This window comes from Phascolarctos cinereus, unplaced genomic scaffold (genome assembly GCF_003287225.1).
Source record: "Phascolarctos cinereus isolate Bilbo 61053 unplaced genomic scaffold, phaCin_HiC Scaffold_2;HRSCAF=192, whole genome shotgun sequence".
In the NCBI taxonomy this organism is placed as follows: Eukaryota; Metazoa; Chordata; class Mammalia; order Diprotodontia; family Phascolarctidae; genus Phascolarctos; species Phascolarctos cinereus.
This window is the reverse complement of record NW_027555625.1, coordinates 147,081,222-147,102,799: the sequence shown is the minus strand read 5'-3', so window position 1 is coordinate 147,102,799 and position 21,578 is coordinate 147,081,222. Positions and strand designations below refer to the sequence as shown.

Here is a 21,578-nt window from a genome sequence, read left to right as displayed (position 1 = left end):
ATTAGTATGGTGGTCTTTCCTTGCCCCAATATGGCATCTCATTGGGTGGCAATTTGCTCTTGTTCTCGTCTCAATTAACATCTAGGAGATGAAATATTGATAAAAGAGTAAATATATAGGTATATACATATGTGTATAAACATAGATATACACATGTATGTACATATATGTACATATATGCATACATATATATGTGTACACGCATACTTTTAAACTCATTATTCCAAATTCATTATATATTTCTGTTTTGCTGGTTTCTTCCTTTGGCACTAACTAGACTCAGAACTCAGAATATAATCACATAATTTTAATAATGGAATTAAAATGCAAAAGAAAATATAAATTCTTCTCCCTCATGTCTGCTCCCTCCTAGATCTTTAGGGCAGATAGAAAAATAGTCCTGAGCACAAGCAACTCACTGGTAAAGAGGAATGGGAGGTGAAAGGGTGTTTACTCTCCCCTTCTCCCTACCTATGGAAGGTGGAGAAGATGATGTTTCCTGGATCACCAGTCTCCCAGCAAACAGGATTCATCGTAATTGGCAGTCCTCAGATGATCCTGAACAATGCTGACTGTGGCATGGCGTCTGCTCCTCACCATCCTAATCAATCCTGAGCTGCCTCTCAGCCCCTGGCACTGCTTGCTTCAGGACTTCAGCAAAGGAATGGCATTTTCTTTGCTGAGCTAGAATCTCAGCATTTGTTTTGCCAGCTCCCCTCTAAGAATCATTTCCTTGGACCCTGAGAATCTCCACAGAGACAAAAGGACTAGACAGACTACAGATTCCACTATCTCTTTAACAAAAATGTTTCTGTGCGATGCTGTTTAGTTGCAAATTTGCAACACTACAATTTCTTAACAAATTAAAGGTTTAGATAACCAAGAGTGATTAATGGAGAGATTCATAGGGGGTACAAGTAGGCTAGAGAATATTTTCAAACATGATCTATATACAAGAAGTGGCATAGGCAGATATTATGGAGGGAATATATGGTCAGAAAAGGAAGTCACGTGGCAAAAATGTCATATGGCTGGCCTTGTCCTGGCACCCCCAAAATGTAAAGAAGACCTAGAAGAAAGCATCTAGCACATTGAATGCATCCTCTATGGAGGATCTCTGCATGAACATCATCAAGAATTTCACAAGTGAGAAGGTATAGATGGTTTTTATTTCTATCAAAGAGGGAATGCCAGAGGAAGGGTCAAGATGGTGGAAGAGCAGGAAGAAGCACAACAGAGTGGCCCCTTTAACTCCTCCATACATATCTGGAAAATGTGCCAAACTTGTCTTTGTTGGGAAATCCAATAAAAATATCACAGCGAGTCATTTTTCCTTCCCAGGTGGACAAAAAAGAGATAGAATGGACACTAGTGACAGGTTCTAGACAGGAATGGCCATATGGAACACATGCACTGAGAAAGCAGCAACTGTTTCGCTTTGACCCTAGGAGTGGAACAAGATTTCAGTTCCAGCTTTTAGTTCCAGCTCAAAGAGAAATAACCAGGTAAAGAATCCCATACCAAAGGTAAGCCTGTTGTTCTGTCACTCTGAACTTGCAGAGTTTTCCAGCTGGCTGATAGTGGCTGAGTCTAGCATCAGTCTATAGGAACTCCAACCAGGGTCAAGCCTACAGGTTTGTTGGTCAGACCCAAACCCAGGTCAGAACTAGCAGAGCTAGCACCGGCTCTGGATTCAGGAGGACCTGAGTTCAAATCTGGCCTCAGACACATAACACTTATTAGCTGTGTGACCCTGGGCAAGTCACTTAACCCCATTGCCCAGCCAAAAAAATAATAATAATAAGTAAACCTGAGCAATCATAACGGACTAAATGAAGACAAACTATTAGCATTCTAATATGGGAAGATGATAAATATGTCCCCTAAGAATCCTATAATCATCATCAGGAGTTATAGAGGGAGTCTAATTAGACAGAGAGCTTGGAAGTGGGTCTGTTATATTTTGATGATCTTAAAAGAAGAATGGAAAGGGAGAGGGAAAGGAATATACTAGGATTGAGGAAAGGGAGAAGAAGGATGGGAGAAATTATTTCACATACTTGGAGTATGAAAGTAGAAATCTGTACAAGGAGAAAGGGGTGGGAGGAGTGGAAGAGAACTGAACTGGTGAAAGGAGGAAGAACACACTCACAGCTGAGTACAGGAAAACATTTCACACGACAGGGCATTATCTTTTTTTGAAGACTTTTAGGGGACACCTTCAAAGTCTCTTGCCTCTTAGCAAGGTTGGAGATTAGAGAATTCCTATGAGGGGTCTTTCCCAGCCCAAGAGATACCAGCATCCAGAGCACTGAGATTTTCCTAAGAAGCATCATAAGCAATATGGTAAAAGCAGAATTTGTACTCTCACTTGGCCCTATAGTTCATGTAGTTGTATATGTACATGAACAATGCTTATGAACCCTTGGTAAAAGAAAGGGGATGATGAATTTTTGTAGGTAGAATGATTCCAGAATTAAGCTATCTAGTCAGAAAAGGGAAATTTCTTGGGTACTGTAAGCTTTGGAAATGCCTCATAGGTAATCCCAAAACCAAGAACTCCTCAATTGGAGAGTTTGTGCATCAGCCTTTTAGAGGGGAAAGATTATCTCAACCGCATGCTTCTTGGAGAAAGAAATCTATCTGCATAGTTTCTGAGCAACATTCTACTTGTCAAGCAAAGCTAACGAGTTAATCAGACAGGTCATGTTCAATTGAAAAGAGATTACTTGTTTAGAGCCCCCCCCCCCCAGTATCTTTACCATCTAGAGCGAGTCTAAACCACAAGGTGGTACTATGAATTTGGGGGAGGGGGACTGTTTAGGACCCTGGGGGGGAAAAGGAACCAGAATGTCGAAAAGTTTCCCTGATAGCAACATCAAGTTCATTTCATTCCTGGGGGAGGCAACAGGCTATTTGAGTGCTTAATATGATCTCCATACCTCTTTAGGGGTTCCTATGAGTTCTTTGTATAGTCTGTATTTTCTTTGAGATGAAATTAAGGTTGTTCCATGCATGATTTGCATATGAGTTGCTTGAGTGCTTGTACAAGACTCTTTTACCCACATTTTGGGGAAATCTAAATGCGTTTTACTTGATCTACATTTGGAGACTTCCTATAGTAATTCCATGTGGAAGCAATGAACAGATGAGAAAAAAAGTTACCTTCTTAGGTTAAACTGCCTAGATAAAACCTTGTCTATGAGAGCCCAGCACCTTTTGTGGTTGGAGTTGGGTCATGAGCTGCAAAAATACCACTTCAAAGTGTGTAAGAAGGGAATGAATTGGGGCAGCTAGGTGGCCCTGGAGTCAAAAGGACCTGAGTTCAAATCCAGGCTCAGACACATGATACATACTAGCTGTGTGACCCTGGGCAAGTCACTTAACCCAAATTGCCTCACCAAAAAAAAAAAAAGGAGAAGGGGGAAGTTTATGAGAATGCATCAATATGGAGAAATGGAATGCTGAGTTCAGGAAACAGCTTGCAATCCAGTTTGACTGGATAGTAAGAGTTCATGAAGTATAAATAAGGCTGCAACTAGACTGTGCAGTTCTTCAAAGCCTGGCAAAGGTTTGTATTTTATCCTACAGGCAACAGGTACCCAAAGAAAAATTTTCAGTAGAGGACTCAGCTCAAACTGGTTTGGGAGAGTCAATTGTTGAATTGTCGGTGTGGGCATTTACACCTTGGACATAGGCAAATGCCACAAATCAAGGATTCAATTATTGTTTTATTGATTATCTAGCCTTTAGAAAGTGATGGAGTAAACATTAATAATGCAGATTAAACTTAAAAGCATGTCATACATACATTTTTATTTCTGGGAAGCTGGTTGTAAAACATTAGCCAGCATACCACAAGGAGTAACCTTATCAAGCCATGCTCCTTAGGAAAATTATTTTGGCAGCTATGTAGGAGATAAATTGGAGAGTCTAGAAGGAGGAAACCCATTAGTTCAGCCAGTCAATAAGCATTTGTTAAGACCTTATTATAAACCGACACTTGTATTCAGCACTGGGTAGATTTAAGGAGAGATTAGAATTAGTAAAAGAAACTCGAACATCAGAGGATGGGTTGTGGAGAGGAAAAGAAAAAGGGGAGGATGGGAGGGAGAAAAAATAAGGAAGTGAGGGAAAGAAAGAGAAAGATAGATAGGGATGTAGAAGGAAGGAAAGGGCTTGATTTGGGGGTTTTGGGGAGGGGAAGAGAAGACGGGAAAGCAGAAGCCAATTGTATCAAATATTACACTAGTACTGAGCATACCTCTCTCTCATTACTCTCTTTAAATTCACATATTGGTATGTCTTTATTAAGGGGGTGTTGAGGAGGCAAGGAAAGGAAAAAGCACAAGAGGACAGCAGGGAGGGAAATACTCAGTGAACATGAATGGGATGGATTCATCTATAAAACAGAAGAAAGAACTAGAAAGCAGAATCCAATACGTTGTTTACACACTTGAAAACGTAAATATTCACACAGCCTTAAAATTAGGAGCTAGAGCAAAATTAATTACGCTTCAGATGAATTTTGTTTTTTTTATTTTTTTTTCTTCCGATGAATTTTTAAAAAGTAAAGGTAATAATCATAATCTGAAAAAAAGAAGCAGTAAAAGTGGAGTGGATTAAAAGAGAAAAACAGGGAAACTCTATCATACATAAAGGCACCAGGAACAGGGAATTAATATATATGCATTGAATGGCATGGCATTTAAATACCTAAAGAAAAAAGTTAGATGATTTATAGGAAGTAGACAGTGAAATTATAATAGTTGGGGAACTCAACGTATACTTCTAAGACTTAGACAAATCAAACAAAAAGGAAAACAAGAAAAAAATGAAGGTCCTGAATAAAAATTTGGAAAGGTTAAATATGCTAGCTCTTTTTTAATCACTGATTTGGAATGGAAAGGAGTATACATATTTCACAGCTGTGCATGGCTCCATTAAATTGGCAATGTGTTAGGACAAAAAAACCCCTCACCAACAAATGTAGCAAAGCATAATATAATCAAATTCACAGCATAATAAAATCACATTCAATAAAAGGACTTTAAAGAAAGTAATAAAATTAACTGGGACTAAATAATTGGTGGGTCAAAGAACAAATCTTAGAAACAAAAAATAATTTCATCAAAGAAAATGACAAGAAGTGTACATCTGAAAATTTGGGGTAAGACAGCCAAAACAAATCCTTAGGGTAAAATGTATATCTCTAAACATTTTCATCAACAAAAAGAGAAAGAACAGATAAATGAATTGGACAAAACTAGAAATGCAACAAATAAAAAAATCATGGCTAAACAACAAAATAAATTCTGAAAAGCAGAAAAGCAAAAAATAATCCATCGAATTGATAAATTAAACTAGGATCTTTTAAAAACAATAAAATGAACTATTAGCTAGTCTAATTTTAAAAAAACTAAGAGGATGCCCATCAATCTGGAATTGTCAAAAGTAATGGGATATTATTGCATGCTATGAAATGATAACAGAGGTGGTTTTAGAAAAACCTGGGATGACTTGTATAAACTGATGCAGAGTGAAGTGAGCAGAACCTGGAGAATAATTTACATAACAATAACATTGTAAAGAACAACTAGGAAAGACTTAAGAATATGCAATGATCTAAGACAATTCCAAAAGACTCATGATGCAAAATGCTACCCACATCCAGACAAAGAACTATAGAGTCTGAATGCAGATTGAAGCATATTATTTCCTCTCTCTCCCTTTTTTTGGTTTGTTTTTTCTTTCTTGGGGTTTTTCCCTTTGGTTCTGATTCTTCTTTTACAACATGACTAGTGTGGAAATGTGTTTTAATATGATCGTACACGTGTAGCCTATATCAGATTGTATGCATTCTTGGGAAGGGGGGAAAAGGAGGGAAGGGGAAAATTTGGAACTCAAAATCTTATAAAAGTGAATGTTGCAAACTAAAAATGAATAAATTTTTTAAAAAAAGAAATGATGAAGAGAATAGTTTTAGGGAAGACTTGTATGAATTGATACAAAGTGAAGTGACAATAATTAGGAGATTATTTTATACAATAACAATATTTTAAAGACAATCAGCTTTGAATAACTTGGGAACTGTGATCAACACAATGATCATCCACAATTCCAAAGGACTCATGATGAAATACGCAACATATCCACCTCCAGACAGAGCCAATACACTCAAGAAACAGACTGAAGCATATTTTCTTTTCTTTCTTTCTTTCTTTGACATGACTAATAAGGGAATTTGTTTTGCATGACCATAAAAAAAAAGTTACAACAGATTCATGGGTTTATGTTCAATCTTCCACTGTTTTAATTTGTACATGAAAATGCTCATCTTATTTAGTGTTTAAGTTCGCAATTTTTTAAAAAAAAATCATTGCTGCTGTATTCTTTCTCTTCTTTTTCTTTCGTGCATCACTATCGCTATTTCCATCCTTACCCGCACCCCCAAAGGCCTCCCGCACAACAAATAAACATAGTTAATAAATCAAAACAAATTTACTCTTTGATCATGCTTCAGCACGTCACCTCTGCCAAGAAGTGGTCCAGCGGGGACTGTATTTCCCAGAATCCGTAGGGACAAGCTCAGATTCCGTTTCCCAGCATCTATCTCCAAGCCTGCCCGGGAACGGAGCGCCCCCGAGGCCTTTGGGAAATGAAGTCTGGACGGAGGAAGCGGAAGAGGCCCGAAGAAGGCTGCGGGTAGTTCGACCGCTGGCGTGTGCGCAGGCGCAGCTGTGCGGCGGACTCCGCTCCCAGGAATCTGGACCCCACTCGATCTGGAGGTAAAGCCCACGCCGGGAGTGCCGCGCGCGCGCTGCTGTGATTGGGGTTGTGTCGGGAGGGCTGGTCGGTGGCAAGCGGAGCCTGGGAAAGGTGGGGCGGGATACCCGTACCGCCGACAACCGGACTTTCCTCCGGTCTGCAGCAGCGGGAGCCTGGGTTCTGGGCTCCGGGGAGTCTGTTTGGGTGTCCGTCAACCTATCTGGTCAAGGCGTCACGCATTTATTAAGCGCCTATTGTGTGCCCAGGGTCTGTGCTAAGCGCTGGGGAGACAAAAAGAGGCAAAAGGCAGCCCCTGCCCTCGAGGAGCTTACAGTGCAATGGGGGAGACAAGCAAACATATGCAGGAACAAGCTATAGACAGGAGAAATAGGAAATAACAGAGACACCATCGATATTTATTAAACGCCTGCTGTGTGCCAGGCACCGTGTTAAGCTCTGGGTATATGTAAAGGGGCGAAAGGTAGGCTTTGCCCTCAAGGAACTTATAATCAAGTGGGAGAGACAAGGAGCATATATGTAGGAGCAAGCTATAGACAGGATAAATGGGAAATTGTCAACTGAGACATAATATTTGTTCAGTGCCTACCGTGTGCCAGGCACTGTGCTAAGCATTGGGGGCACAAAGAAAGGCAGAAGACATTCTCTGCCCTCGGAAAGCTCGCAGTCTAAGGTGTGTGTCGGGGGGGAGACAACACGCAAACCACTATCCCCAAACATCATGTATGCAGATAAATGGGAAGTAATCAAAAGAGGGAAGTCACAAGCACTGAGAAAAGTCTTCTGGTAAAGTGAGATTTTAGGTGCAACCAGAAGGAAGCCAGGAGGTGGAGATGGAGTTGGAGAGCATCCCAGGGGTGGGAGACAGCCAGGGAGCATGCCCACGAGAGGTGAAGGTTCCTGATCATGGGACGGAAAAGAGGCTGGGGTCACAGCATCAAAAAGTATTCGTTGGGGAATAGAGATAAGAAGGCTGGAAAGGTAGGGGTGGGGTAAGTTATGAAAGGCTATGAATGCCAGATAGAGGATTTTATATTGGAGACAATGGAAAGCCATTGGAGTGTATTGAGCGTGTTGGGGGTGGGGAGGGAGTATGACATGGTTAGGCTTTAGGAAGATCACCTTTGACAGTGGAGAGTGGAAATAAGCATTTAAGTGCTTACTATGTACCATGCACTATGCTAAGCACTGGGATACAAAGCAAGACAAAACACAGTCCCTGCCCAGTTCTAAAAGGGGAGACAATGTGTAAACAGCTGTACCTACAAAATAAATACAGTGTAAATGAGAGGTAGTCTCAGAGGGAAGGGGGTAAGAGAGAATGGGACTGGAAAAGACCTGCAGAAGGTGGGATTTGAGCTAAGCTTTGAAGGAACCCCGGGGTGGAGCATTGTGCCTGCAGGTGTTTGTGTGGGTGCTGGTCTGGGTTTCTCTGAAAGTGCCTGAACTAATTTTCAGGAGTTAGAATGTGTGCATGGTGAGGGCACAGGCCACTTGCTGCTTTTCTTTGTTTCCCTAGTGCTTAGCACAGTGCCTGGCACATGATATGCACTTAATAAATACTTGCTGATGAGTAAATGACTGATTTGGTAGAGTAGTCTGGCGCCTCAGTTCTCCAGACTTCCAGGTAGAAGTCTTGTAGACTTTGACCAAGTCTTGTAATTTCTGTCCTTTGGAAGGAGCTCTGCAGTTTGACAATTTCTTCTTCATTCCTATTGCTGCCACCCTAGTCCAACCCTGATCAGCACATCTGCCCAGCTGGTCTTCCTACCTCCAGTCTCTTCCACCCTCAGCCCAACATAATCTTTCAGAATTGAGCATATCACTGCCCAGCTTGAGTCCACACTAGGACCTTGCTACTGACCTCAGCATGGTCAGACCTCTGGTAATGGGATGTGGCCGAAAGAGGACTGGATTGGGAATTAGTTCTGTGTTGGTGTCCTAGTGCTTCTGCTTAGTAACTATGTAATCCTGAACAGATTCCTTTATTTCTCTTTCTCAGTTTTCTGAGATCTTATAAATTGTCTACTTTCACTACCTTTCAATTCATTCAGCAACCATTTATTATGTACTTACCACACTCAGGCCCTGGAAATATAAGGCTAAAAAAACCCCAGAACACCAGCCCCTGCCCTGAAGGAGCTTAAATTTTACTTGGGAGGTTTAAGACTGAGCAACACCTGCATCTAAAATAAGACCTTTTAGGGAATTTGAAAGCAGAACAGTGACCATCTCCTAGTGGCACATTAAGGGCTTATAGGCCACAAACATTCCATTCTCTTTCCACCTCTCAGGAATCATCTTTTCTCTAGCTGACTTTAGACATGCTTGGTTTTTTTTTTTTAGTAAAAGTATTTACTGTATTAATCTGTTTAGCATATATGCCTTTTTACCATGTACCATAGTGATTATGTATCTCATTAAATATATAATCATATTAACTGGTATAAATTTAAGTTGTTTTTATATTCTTTTCAAGGAACGTTTGTTGTTACTTACAGTATGGTGTCATCCTAAAGTAGAAATAAAACATTTAAGGGGTTTTACAGTGAGAGAAAGAAAAAACACCTAAAGGGAAAGTAGGGTTAAAAAAGAGTTTATTTAAGATAAGCTCTCAGAGGAGACCTATGGGTGCTTCACAATAGGAAGAAAGAATCTGTGGAGAAGAAGAGATTGAAGATTCAGGAGAGGAAGGGGATAATTGTGGGCTTGAGATCCCAAAGGTGATAGAGGAAGATAGGATGGAGGGGTAGAGGAGATAGCATACAGGAAGAGGAAGACCACCCTTCCTAGAACTTGTCTAGGAAGGCAGCCAAGATGATGAAGATGCCACATGAAGATTAGTTGAAGGACCAAGGGATGTTTAGAGCCTTTGGGGTGGAGTAGGGGTGCAGAACCGTGATCACTATGGCCATATGTGTAAAGAATTGTTATATGTACGTTGGATTAGACTTGCCCAGTTTGGTCCCATAGTATAGAACCAGTAGCAATGGGTAGAATATGGAAAGAAAGGAATTGAGACTTGATGTCAGAAAAAACTTCCTAACTAAGCATTCCAAGAGTAGAACAGGTTGCCTTTCACAGAAGTGGGTTCTCACTCATTAGAAGATTTTAAGTAGGGTCTAGATAACCATTTGAGTATAACAGGTTTCCCTTTGGTTATAGGTTGGACTAAATGACCAATTGAAATCCTGTCCACCTTTAAATTCTGTGAATTCTCTGATTCTTCTAAGGAAAGGGTGAAAGCACAGATGTAGGGTCTGTGAAATAAAATGACAACATATGATAAACCCACAGTGTATGGTCTGAAATATTTTCTGTTAAGTATGTAACACAAAGACATCCACTGAAAAAGAAAGTATGAGAGTCAAGTCAATAAGCATTTATTAAGCCCCTGCTATGAACCAGACACTGGAGCTACAAAGAAAGTTTAAAAACAAAGCAAAGCAGTGTCTACTATCAAGTGTAATGGGGAACTCAGTATAATGGGAGAGACAACATGCAGACAGTAACTTTATTCTATTCTGTTCTGTTTTTATTAAAGCAGGGACATTCTTTTCTAAGTTACAAAAGGGAGGAGAATGAGGTTCTTAAAGGGAAAGAAACAAGCAGAGCAGTGTTGGGACTATCATATTACTTTAGAAACAGAAAGAATGGAAAGGTCTATATGAACTGATGCAGAGTGAAGCAAGCAGAGCCAGAAAACATATACACAATGACTACAGCAATGTAAATGGAAAGAGCAACCACACAAAACAATCTACAGTGAATATTGCCAAATTCTAAAGAACAAGCGTGGCTGGGAAGAAGAGACATGAGAAGACGCCCTCCCCCATCCCATTTGCAGAGGTAGGGAGTCCACAAGTGTGGAACATTTTTTATAGTTTCAGAGTTTTTTTAATGAATTGATCAGTTATATTAGTTTTTTCCTCCTTTTTTTTGTCTTGGTAAAATAATTATTATATGGGATAATGTTTTGGAGGGGGTGGGGAAAGGATACTGAGGAAGATTATGGTGATATAAAAAAAGACATTAATAAAAACTTATTTTAAAAAATAAACAGATAGACAAAACCCAAGCTATGTGTATCAAAGACTTGTGGTTTTATATGCAGTCCTCTTTTTCTATTTATTTTTAGATAGGGATGTTCATATTTCTTGACATTTGTCAAATTCATAATATCTAAAAGGGGAAAAAAATAAAAAAGAAAACAGTGTACCAATTAAAAAAAAACTAATGACATATAGGGAAATTATTTTTGTGAGGAAGAAAAAGGCAAGCTCCCCAAAAAGACTGATGTGGCCATCTAGGGTACTCATTAACAAACTCATTTTAAAAAGTTGGGTAGACATATATAACCTATATCAAATGCTTGCTTTCTCAGTGAGGGGGGTGGGGAGGGAGGAAGGGAGAGAATTTGGAACTCAAAGTTTTAAAAACAAATGTTAAAAATTGTTTTTACTTGTAACTGGGAAAAAACAAAATAATAAATACAATAAAAAAAATAGATGGAACTTCACAAAAAAACATGGTCATAACAATTCTATAGGGTACTCTCAAGCCCAGAATGAGGCTGGCAAGGAAAGCTAAGGCCAACAAAAAGGGGATTTATTTGTTTGTTTTAACTATGTTGGGGTCAAGAGGAGTCCCAAAGAAAGTATATAATTGTTATTAGGGACAGATGGAACAACAGATGACAGTGAGGTAGATGAAATACTCAAATATTATTTTGCTTTTGATTTTTAGGGGAAATGGCCTTTGGAACTGAAGGTAGAACAAACATTTTTACCAGGGAGTGGAAACCAAAGATAAATCAGGAGACAATCAGGCAGCATTTCTCTGCCCTCAAAGAAATCAAGTTACCAGGCCCAGAAGAATTGCATCTTAGATAAAGAGAGAACTGACAGATGTGATTCCTGAATAGTTGGCTATGATCTCTGAAAGATCTTTGAGAACAGGAAGGTTGCTAAGGGACTTAAAAAGAGCAAACATTCCGATTTTCAAAAGAGGGAAGAAGGTGAACTACAGACTTTATCAGTGAGCTTGACTTCCATTCCTGGGAAGATTCTAGGCCAGATAATTAAAAGGTTGGTAGTGTCAGTCTTTAGAAAGGGAAGGTGTTGGTCTCTAAATTTCAGCATTACTTTATTAAGAACAAGTCTTACTAGATTAAACTTATTTCTGTTTTTCACAAGGTAAATGGACTTGCAAGGTCAGGGGAATGGTATCCACATGATATATAGATTTAAAGATTTCAGCAAAGTTTAATGTGGTGATTATATATAAATTGGAGCTGTTTGAGCTAGATCAAAGTTCTTAACCTCTGATCTGTGAACTTCTTTTTGAAAATGTTTTTATGATTATTTCAGTATAATTGGTTTCCTTTATAAACTGATGAATTTTATTGTGATGCATTTAAAAACATTATTCTGAAAAGTGGTCCATGGACTTCACCAGACTGCCAAAGGGGTCCATGACAAAAAGTAGGTAAGAAAGCCTGAGCTAAATGATAACAAAATTATGTGTATTTGGAACAAATTGACTATCCAAAATTGAAGAGAAGACATCAGTGAGTCATTGACACCATGGAAGGATTTCTCTGTTGGAGTTTCTTATTTGGTCTTTGGCCCTGTACTATTTATTCATCAATCTGTAATAACTTGAAAGGTAAATGGCATGTTTCTTAAACTGCAAATCATATGAAGTTTAAAGAAAGAGGTAATAGATTAGGTGGCAGAGTCAAGATTCAAAAAGATCTTGATAGGCCTGAATAATAAATCAAGTGAGATTAAATTTAATAGCAATGGTAGCTACTATAGCATTGTGTCAAGCACAATTATTATCTCATTTGATTCTCACAACAACTCTAGGAGGTGGGTGCTATTCCCCCATATTACAGTTGAGGAAACTTAAGTAAACAGGTTAAGTAACTTGTCTAGGGTCATACAGCGAGTGTTTGAGGCCAGATTTGAACTCAAGTACTCCTAACTTCAAATGCTTATCCACTGTGCCACCTAGCCACAGCAGATATATTTATACAGATAAAGGTAAAGTTAAACATTTGGGTTCAAAAATTCAGTAGCACAGGCATAGGAAGGGGGAGGTATGGCTAGACAACATTTCCTATGAAAAAAGATTTGAAGGTTTTAATCAACTTCTTCAAGTTCTGTGTGAGTTGGCAGTGGGATACGGCAAAAAGGCCAAAAACCCCCAAACCCCCCAGCTATTAAAGGCTGTGTCTAGAGAGGTCACTGTTGAGAACAACAGGGACAATTGCCCTGCGATTTGCTGCCCTGATCAAGGCTGTGTCTGGAGGACGTGTTCATTTTTCTGAGTGCTACTTTTTAGGGAAGTCAGATTGGAAAATGGATGGGGGAGGTGTGTGATCTTTGGGAGGAAATAACAAATGTAAAAAGAAAGAGCATTAGTAAAATGTAAAAAAAATACACATTAGAAAGGAAAATGAGTTCAGATAAAGACAGTTTTGCTAGAATCTTGTTAGATATAATATGGGCTTTGGGAGAAATTTTAAAAATCAGTATTTTTTGTTTTTATGTCATCTTCATTTTTCAGTGTATCTATATATCTATATCTATATGTCCTCCCTCCCATAGAGACATTCTGTATTAAAAAAAAATCAAAAGCCAATGAACACTTCGACTGAGTCTGACATATGCGATGATCCATAGTTTCCTGCCTCTGCAAAAAATAGAGGAAGATGCATTCTCTTAACTCTTTTGGAACCAAGCTTTGTCATAATTTCACAGCATTTTTTTACTTCTTTTGTTCTTTCCATTTACATTGTTATAGTCATTGGGCATATTATTTTCCTGGTTCCCCTTCAGTTTGTGTTGGTTTATACAATACTTCTTGTTTCTTTGTATTTTTCATGTTTATCATTCCTTAAATCACAATAAAAATATGCAGTTTTTTAAAGGAAACTATGTCATGGAGGTTTCACATATGTTCTTTTTTGTATATTGGAGTCTTTGTATTTAAGTTCATTATAAAAAAAAGAAAAAGTTTTAAATCAGTAGAAAAACTAAAGTGTATACTTATGGAAACTAGCATGCATGATGGGGGAGGGGTCTTCCACTCTTTAGACATCTGCTTATATCCATGAAGGACTAGAAAATATTCCATACAAGTCTCAATGAAAAGAGTTAGAAATGTTTAGCAGGGAGGAGAGAAGGTTTAGAGCGGATAGGGATAACTTGTGTGGAAGGGGGCTAGACTTATTGTGCTTGGCCCCTGGCCAAGGGAAGAGCTGTGAGAAAGCAGATTAAGTCACCATGTAGGGAAGCTGTCCAATGGCGGAATAGGCCACCTGAGGAGAGGAGAGGATCCCCTGTAGTAGAGGTCCCCATGGACTATGTAGCCACTGGACAGGTATGCTCTGGAAGGGCTTTCTATTCAGGTACAAAGTATGCTAGATGGCCTCTGAGATCCTTTCCCCTTCTTAGACTTGTTGGTTCGGTGACGTGAGGTGTCACTAAAAACCATGAAACAGATTTTGGTGAGTGGTTTCTGTTCCCACTCCCATTGATTTTTAGTCCCAAGTCATAGCCAGAGAGCAGATGAGAAGCTGTGGTCACCTAGATTATCAGAGGCACAGCTACTCAGCACCTTTCTGATTCTGTGTCATGTAGGCCATTTTGGAATTAATTCTTCATAAAGTATGTGAAACAAGGAAGAGAATGAGAATGATTTTCCCTCAGTGAAGGAGGCTGGAGGCAGAGATGTCAAGGTGTGTAGTTCGTAGGAATAGAGCTTGAAAGGACCCTTGAGGTCGTCAAGTCCAACTAGCTTCATTTTACCGGTGAGGAAATTGAGGTCCGGAGAGGTTAAGTGACTTGCCCAAGCTCACACAGATACTAAGTGACAGAGGCAGTATTTGAACTCAGGTATTCTGACTCCAGAGCCAGTGATCTCTTTTCACTGTAGTACACCGAACTAGGTGAGGACCGAGACGTTAAGTCAAGCCACATTCCTGACTCAGAACCCAAGCTGTTCTTGGTAATAGGTTACAACATCTCAGGCCCCATCTTGGTTCTTCTGCCTTATCTGGAGAGGGAGCAGAGCAGCTATGTCTGGACTCCTTCTGTCCCCTCTCTTCGCAAGGTATGAAGCAGGTGGGAAAAATCCTACCAAACTGTTATGTACAGATTCTGGGAATTGCAAAATGAGTCCAGGCTACCTCATGTCCTCATTCTCTTTCAACAGCCTTGTATCTCTGGACCTTGACTTTCTCCTGGAGGGAAATACAGAAGAAGAAATGGCTCCTGTGTTGTTTACAACCAGGCCCCAGGTGAATTGATCTTTCCTTTCTTTTTCCTGAAATGCAGTAATAATGTCCAGAATATGTATACTTTTTCTTCCCTCGTCATGAAGCATCTCTGCCAGGAACCAGAGCCCCCAATTCTTCATCCCTAGGAAACTGCCCCATCTTGGTGGATGATGGACTGTAAGTAATGCTTCCTCCTCTAGTGCCTTCCCTCACTGTGACCCAGGGATAGGCCCAGTGACTTGGAGATGAGATGCTTTCTGCCTTAAGCCTCATACCTCTATCTCTGGCCTTATTCCAAAGGACTTAGAGCCCTTGATTTCATCAGACCTACTTCATCTATCTCTGTAGTGCATTTAATCAACTCCCTTTTCTGAGGAGGAGGGTCCAGGGTGACCAAGAATGTGTTTGTTTCAGGAATCAGTGACATTCAAGGATGTGGCTGTGAACTTCACTCAAGAGGAGTGGCAGCAACTGAACCCAGCTCAGAGGGACCTGTATAGAGATGTAATGTTGGAGAACTATAGAAACCTCATCTCACTGGGTAAGGATAGTTTCATTCGGCAATTCAGAATCTGTACAGCATAAAGAAAATATTCTTTTAGCATAAATGGAAATAATTAAATTACTTTTTTAAATTAAGTGCTTATATCAGATCTTAGCTGGTATACTATACTACAAAGTGGTAATCATCAAAACAATCTACTGAATGAGAAAAGAGTGGTTTAACAATGGAATAGATTAGGTACATGATATACATAAGTAAATGACCACAGTAACCTAGTATTTGATAAATTCAAACATACAAGCTATTGGGGCAAGAACTCACTGTTCAGCAAAATTGCTGGAAAAATTGAGTTTGGCAAAAACTAGGCATAGACCAACATCTCACACCATATACCAAGATAAGCTCAAAAGGCATACATGATTTAGACATAAAGGATGATATCATAAGCACATTAATGGAGTATGGAAAAATTACCTTTCAGGTCTATGGATAAGGGAAGAGTTTATGCCCAAACAAGAGATAGAGAGGATCCCAGGAGGTAAAATGGGTAATTTTGATTTCATTAAAAGGATTTTGCACAAACAAAGCCAGTACAGCCAAAATTAGAAGGAAAGCAGGAAGCTGGGAGAAAAAATTTTATTGGAAGTTTCTCTGATATAGAGCCAGAGCTCTATTCACTGCACCACCTAGCTACCCCTAATTGCCATAATTTTTGAAAACACTTTTATGCCATGTTGAAGCATCAAAATGAGAGTTTAGTGGTGGAGTTTAATGTCCATAGGAAATGCTTTGAAATTAGTAACTGCTGTCTAACAGTGAAGGTGAGCGTAAGGTCCTATTGATTTTACAAGGAACAGTCAGTAATGGTGTTCTAGAGAACATGAGGACCTCAGAAGATCTGAGTATTTCAGAATAATAACAGGAAGATTAGGTATAGGTCAGAAAAGCACATTAATTTAGAAGTTGAGGGAAAGACTAGAAAGGGGTCAGAGCAGGCAAGAGCCACATGTGGAATTAAAAAATGGTATGTCTAGAAGTTTCTCAAATGTATGGGGAATTGAACCAAATTTACAAAAATAAGAGCCATTCTCTAACTGATAAATGGTCACAAAGGATATGAACAAGCAGTTTTCAGAAGAAGAAATCAAAGCTATGACTTCTAGGGCTTTATCCCAAAGAGATCATACAAATGGGAAAAGGACCCACATGTACAAAAATATTCATAGCAGCTCTTTTTGTGGTGGCAAAGAATTGGAAATTGGGAGGATGCCCATCAATTGGGGAATGGCTGAAACAAGTTATGGTATATGAATGTAATGGAATACTATTGTGCTATAAGAAATGATGAATAGGCTGACTTCAGAAAAACCTGGAAAGACTTGTATGGTCTGATGCCGAGTGAAATGAGCAGAACCAAGAGAACGTTGTACACAATAACAGCCACGTTGTGCGATGACTAATGTTGATAAACTTACCCCTTCCCAGGAATACAAGGATCTAAGACATCTCCAAAGGCCTCATGATGGAAAATGCTATCCACATCCAAAGAAAGAATTGTGGAGTTTGAATGCAGATCGAAGCATACTATTTGTTATTTTTTTTTCTTCTGTTGACTTTTGTTTCCTCTTTCTGGTGCTTCCTCCTATTGGTTCTAATTCTGACTTACAACATCACTAATGTGAAAATATGTTTATTAGGAATGTATATGTATAGCCTATATCAGATTGTGTGCCGTCTTGGGGAGGGATGTGGGGAGGGAGGGGGAATTTTAAACTTAAAAGCATATGGAAGTGATTGTTGATAAATCAAAATAAATTAATTTTAAAAAAAGAATTCAAAGCTGTCAATAGTCACATGAAAAAATGTTCTAAATCACTAATATTTAGGCAAATGCAAATTAAAACAACTCAGAGGTACCACATTGCACCCATCAGATTGACTAACGTGACAGAAATGGAAAATGACCGATGATGGAGGGGATGTGGGAAAATAGAAAAACTAATACACTATTGATAGAGCTATGAACTGGTCCAACCATTCTTTTTTTTTTTTTTATGAGGGCAATTGGGGTTAAGTGACTTGCCCAGAGTCACACAGCTAGTGAGTATTATGTGTCTGAGGCTGGATTTGAACTCAGGTCCTCCTGACTCCAAGGCCAGAGCTCTATTCACTGCACCACCTAGCTACCCCTAATTGCCATAATTTTTGAAAACACTTTTATGCCATGTTGAAGCATCAAAATGAGAGTTTAGTGGTGGAGTTTAATGTCCATAGGAAATGCTTTGAAATTAGTAACTGCTATCTAACAGTGAAGGTGAGCATAAGGTCCTATTGATTTTACAAGGAACAGTCAGTAATGGTGTTCTAGAGAACATGAGGACCTCAGAAGACCTGAGTATTTCAAGAATAATAACAGGAAGATTAGGTATAGGTCAGAAAAAGCACATTAATTTAGAAGTTGAGGGAAAGACTAGAAAGGGGTCAGAGCAGGCAAGAGCCACATGTGGAATTAAAAAATGGTATGTCTAGAAGTCAAGAGCTCCTTCCTTAAATACCTCAAAACATATAACTGAATATCCAACTAGCATTAAGGAAAAACTGAAATACCTGTGTTATAAATTATGGTGAGGAAATACAGGGGAGGAAAAAATTAGAATTTGGGGAAGCCAGCAGTAAGAGAACCTAAAGTAAAGATGGAGGTGAGAAAGGTATCAGTCTATTTTCCCTGTTCAGCTTAAGGAGAGTCCTGAACACTAAATAGAAGAAAAACTTAATTTTCTCAAAACAATCTGAGAGAAGGGCTAGGAAGGGCTCCATACGGAAAAGCAGTGTGAACATTGAAAAACTGAAGAAATTAACGCAATGGCCAGCCACAATTCCACAGGACTAATAATGAAGCATGCTGCCCACCTTCTGACAGATGGACTCGAGATGCAGAATAAGATAGACATTTTCGGACAAGGCCAATGTGGAAGTTTATTTTGTTTGACTATGCTTATTTGTTACAAGGGGTTTGCTTTTCTTTTTTTCAACTGGAAGGGAAGAGGAGCTAGGGATAGGGTTGCCAATAAAAGAAAGATTTTATTTTTAAAAATAATTTTTAAAAAAGATAAAAATAGTGTGCCTAAGAACTGGTGAACATCTGATAAGGATAGGAAATAGACTGAAGAAAGTTTATACTAGTTTTGACCATGAAAAAACACCAAGGAAAGAAGAGAACAAGGGTCTAGTGAGTAGCTATATAAAGGGAGAAGGGTCCTCCATCTTGAGCAGCTCTTAAGGTGCAGAAATACCAAAGAGAATTGGTAAGAACTGGAGAGCCTCTGAATTGCCCAATTGTGTTCATCATTCAGACCAAAGGTTTCTTTTTGAAAATTCTATATTTAATGTTTCCATAGCTGGAAATGAGCAACTTCATTTGTAACCCTTCACTTTCCATAAGAAGTACTTTTCCCTGTCCTTTTTTTTTTTTCCCCAAAGGCTCTAGAAATAAGCTTGAACCTCCTTCAGAAATCTTGGTGACTCTTGGCTTTCATATCCTGTCTTAATAGGGAGGCACCAAAGTATAGTGGGAGGAAAAAAGGCCAGGATTGACTTTTGAAACAATTTTTGTGTCTCCAGGACAAACTGCTGTGTTTCATCCCCTTCTTTATAAACAGGGTTCCCCATTTCTAAACCTGATATGATCTTTCATTTGGAGCAAGGGGAAGAGCCATGGATGCTTGATTTACAAAGAATTGAAGAAGGAGAGATCTCAAGAAATTCCTATTTGGGTGAGTAAGAGACTGACAGGTAAGACTTAATGGAAATAATAGCCCAAGTGGTTAGTGAGGGGGCCTTCTCAGTGACCCCAATACCTGCTGAGATTGTTGATTCCCAGGACCCATGCTGGAAAGCTGTTTCCCATTTTGTGGCAATAGGGGTGGAAGATTTTTTTTCCCCTCAACAGTGATTCTTCTGCTCTCCTCTTTATTTTGTTAGCCCCTGACTCTTTCTCTCTCTTCATCTTTCCAGAAACCATCCTTTTTTCAATGAAAGTTTTATCTTCCCAGATCATGTCCTCATCCTTATGCATTCCTGGATATTTCTCCTCATCAATATCTCCTCCTCTTAAGGATGATGAGAATCAGATTACCTTAACTCCTGGATAGGCTCGATCATATATTTTGCTCACCTTTCTCTCCTTCACAATTCTTTGTCTTCTATTTTCTAGCCTCTTCTCAGTTTACAAGTCTATTTAGAAGACCATCCCAATAATGTGGGTGATCCAGGAGACATTTTTATCTTATCCACTTTCAACCAGATATTTTCCTTTTTTTTTTTTAATTTTTTTTAAGGCAATTGGGGTTAAGTGACTTGCCTAGGGTCACACAGCTAGTAAGTGTCAAGTGTTTGGTCTGAGGCCAGATTTGAACTCAGGTCCTCCTGACTCCAGGGCTAGTGCTCTATCCACTGCACCACCTAGCTGCCCCAGAGATTTGCCTTTTAAAAAGCACATGGAATACATTACTTTGTGTTTTCTTTTGATTTCAGAGAGGGAGAGTAAACCTGAGACCCAGGGGTCAACTCTAAAGCAGAGCATTTCTGAAGAAGTGGAATCATCAGAAATATTAGTGGAAAGATTCACAAGAGAAGTTACTGTACCTGAGGTTAAATTGGAGAAGAAAAGAGAAAATTCTGAAGGGAAGACAAGGAGAAAATCTGTTTCCCATAAGAGAAGTCTCAAGATCAAGTCAATAAGTGACCAAAAAAATTCCAGTAAGGAGAGAGGCCCTGAATGTAATTTATGTGGGAAAACCTTCAGGCACAGAAGTAGCCTTCGGAGACATCAGATTACTCACACAGGAGAAAGACCCTATGAATGTAATGAATGTGGGAAAGCTTTCTTTGACTGTTCATCCCTTACTATTCATGAAAGAATTCATACTGGAGAGAAGCCCTATGAATGTGACGAATGTGGGAAAGCCTTCTTTAACTGCTCAAATCTTACCAGACATCAGAGAATTCATACTGGAGAGAGTCCCTACAAATGTAATGAATGTGGTAAAGCCTTCAGACATAGCAGTAGCCTTAGGAGACATCAAATGACTCACACAGGACAAAGACCCTATGAATGTAATGAATGTGGAAAAGCCTTCTTTGATCGTTCAACTCTTATCATACATGAGAGAATTCATACTGGAGAGAAGCCCTATGAATGTGATGAATGCGGGAAAGCCTTCTTTGACAGATCATCCCTTACTCAACATCAGAAGATTCATAGTAAAGAGAAGCTCTATGAATGCGGTGAATGTGGGAAAGCCTTCAACTTGAGAAGGCACCTTAACCGACATCAAATAACTCATACTGGAGAAAAACCTTATGAATGTAGTGTATGTGGGAAAGTTTTCAGTCGCAAGTCATCTGTTATCCAACATCAACGACGCTATGCCAAAGAATGATCCTAGGAATATCATGAATTGAGGGAAAACTTCAGCCAGACTTGTCACTTTATTAAATGCTCAAGAGTCAAGGTGGGACCACAGACTCCATTAAAAACTTGATGTTGACTCCCCTAACCTAAATAAACCTGTTGTTGAAGCCTGTTAACTTTTCTTCTTACTATTTAAATTTTCTCCTTCCTTTTGCTATCAAACTCTCTGAGTAAGTGGTCTGTAGGTAATATGTCATGAGCCTGGCCTCAAGTACTTTAAATACAAAATTAACTAAAAACTTCTCAAGAAATGTTTCTTGCTGTCCTTGCTGGCCTCAACTTGAGACAGACACAACTCAAAAGGAAACTTCAATTTCCCTCATCCTCTTTAAGTCATAAATCTTCCCCTACCTAATTATGAGTATTTTTTCTCCATACCCTCCATTAATGGTTTAGAGCCTCAAATCCTTGGGACACTATAGCTAAAAGCATTAAATGCATGTCAGGATTTTTAATTATTTTAGTCCATTGGAGAACAGCTTATAATAAACATTCAGATCTTCTAGAGGACATGAACCTGACCTCAG

General features: G+C 39.2%; 1 protein-coding gene across 1 annotated transcript in view; it reads left to right on the top strand.

Annotated features, from left to right (window-relative positions):
* The window catches only part of LOC110210469 (uncharacterized), a 59,835-nt gene extending 38,668 nt beyond the window's left edge, over positions 1-21,167 (top strand). The window contains 5 exon segments of the mRNA XM_078149146.1: positions 6,524-6,788; positions 15,010-15,094; positions 15,488-15,614; positions 19,238-19,351; positions 20,112-21,167. Of these exon segments, the coding sequence (XP_078005272.1) occupies positions 6,524-6,788; positions 15,010-15,094; positions 15,488-15,614; positions 19,238-19,351; positions 20,112-21,019 (1,499 nt within the window). The 3' untranslated portion in view covers positions 21,020-21,167.
* Positions 21,168-21,578: the final 411 nt, after the last annotated feature.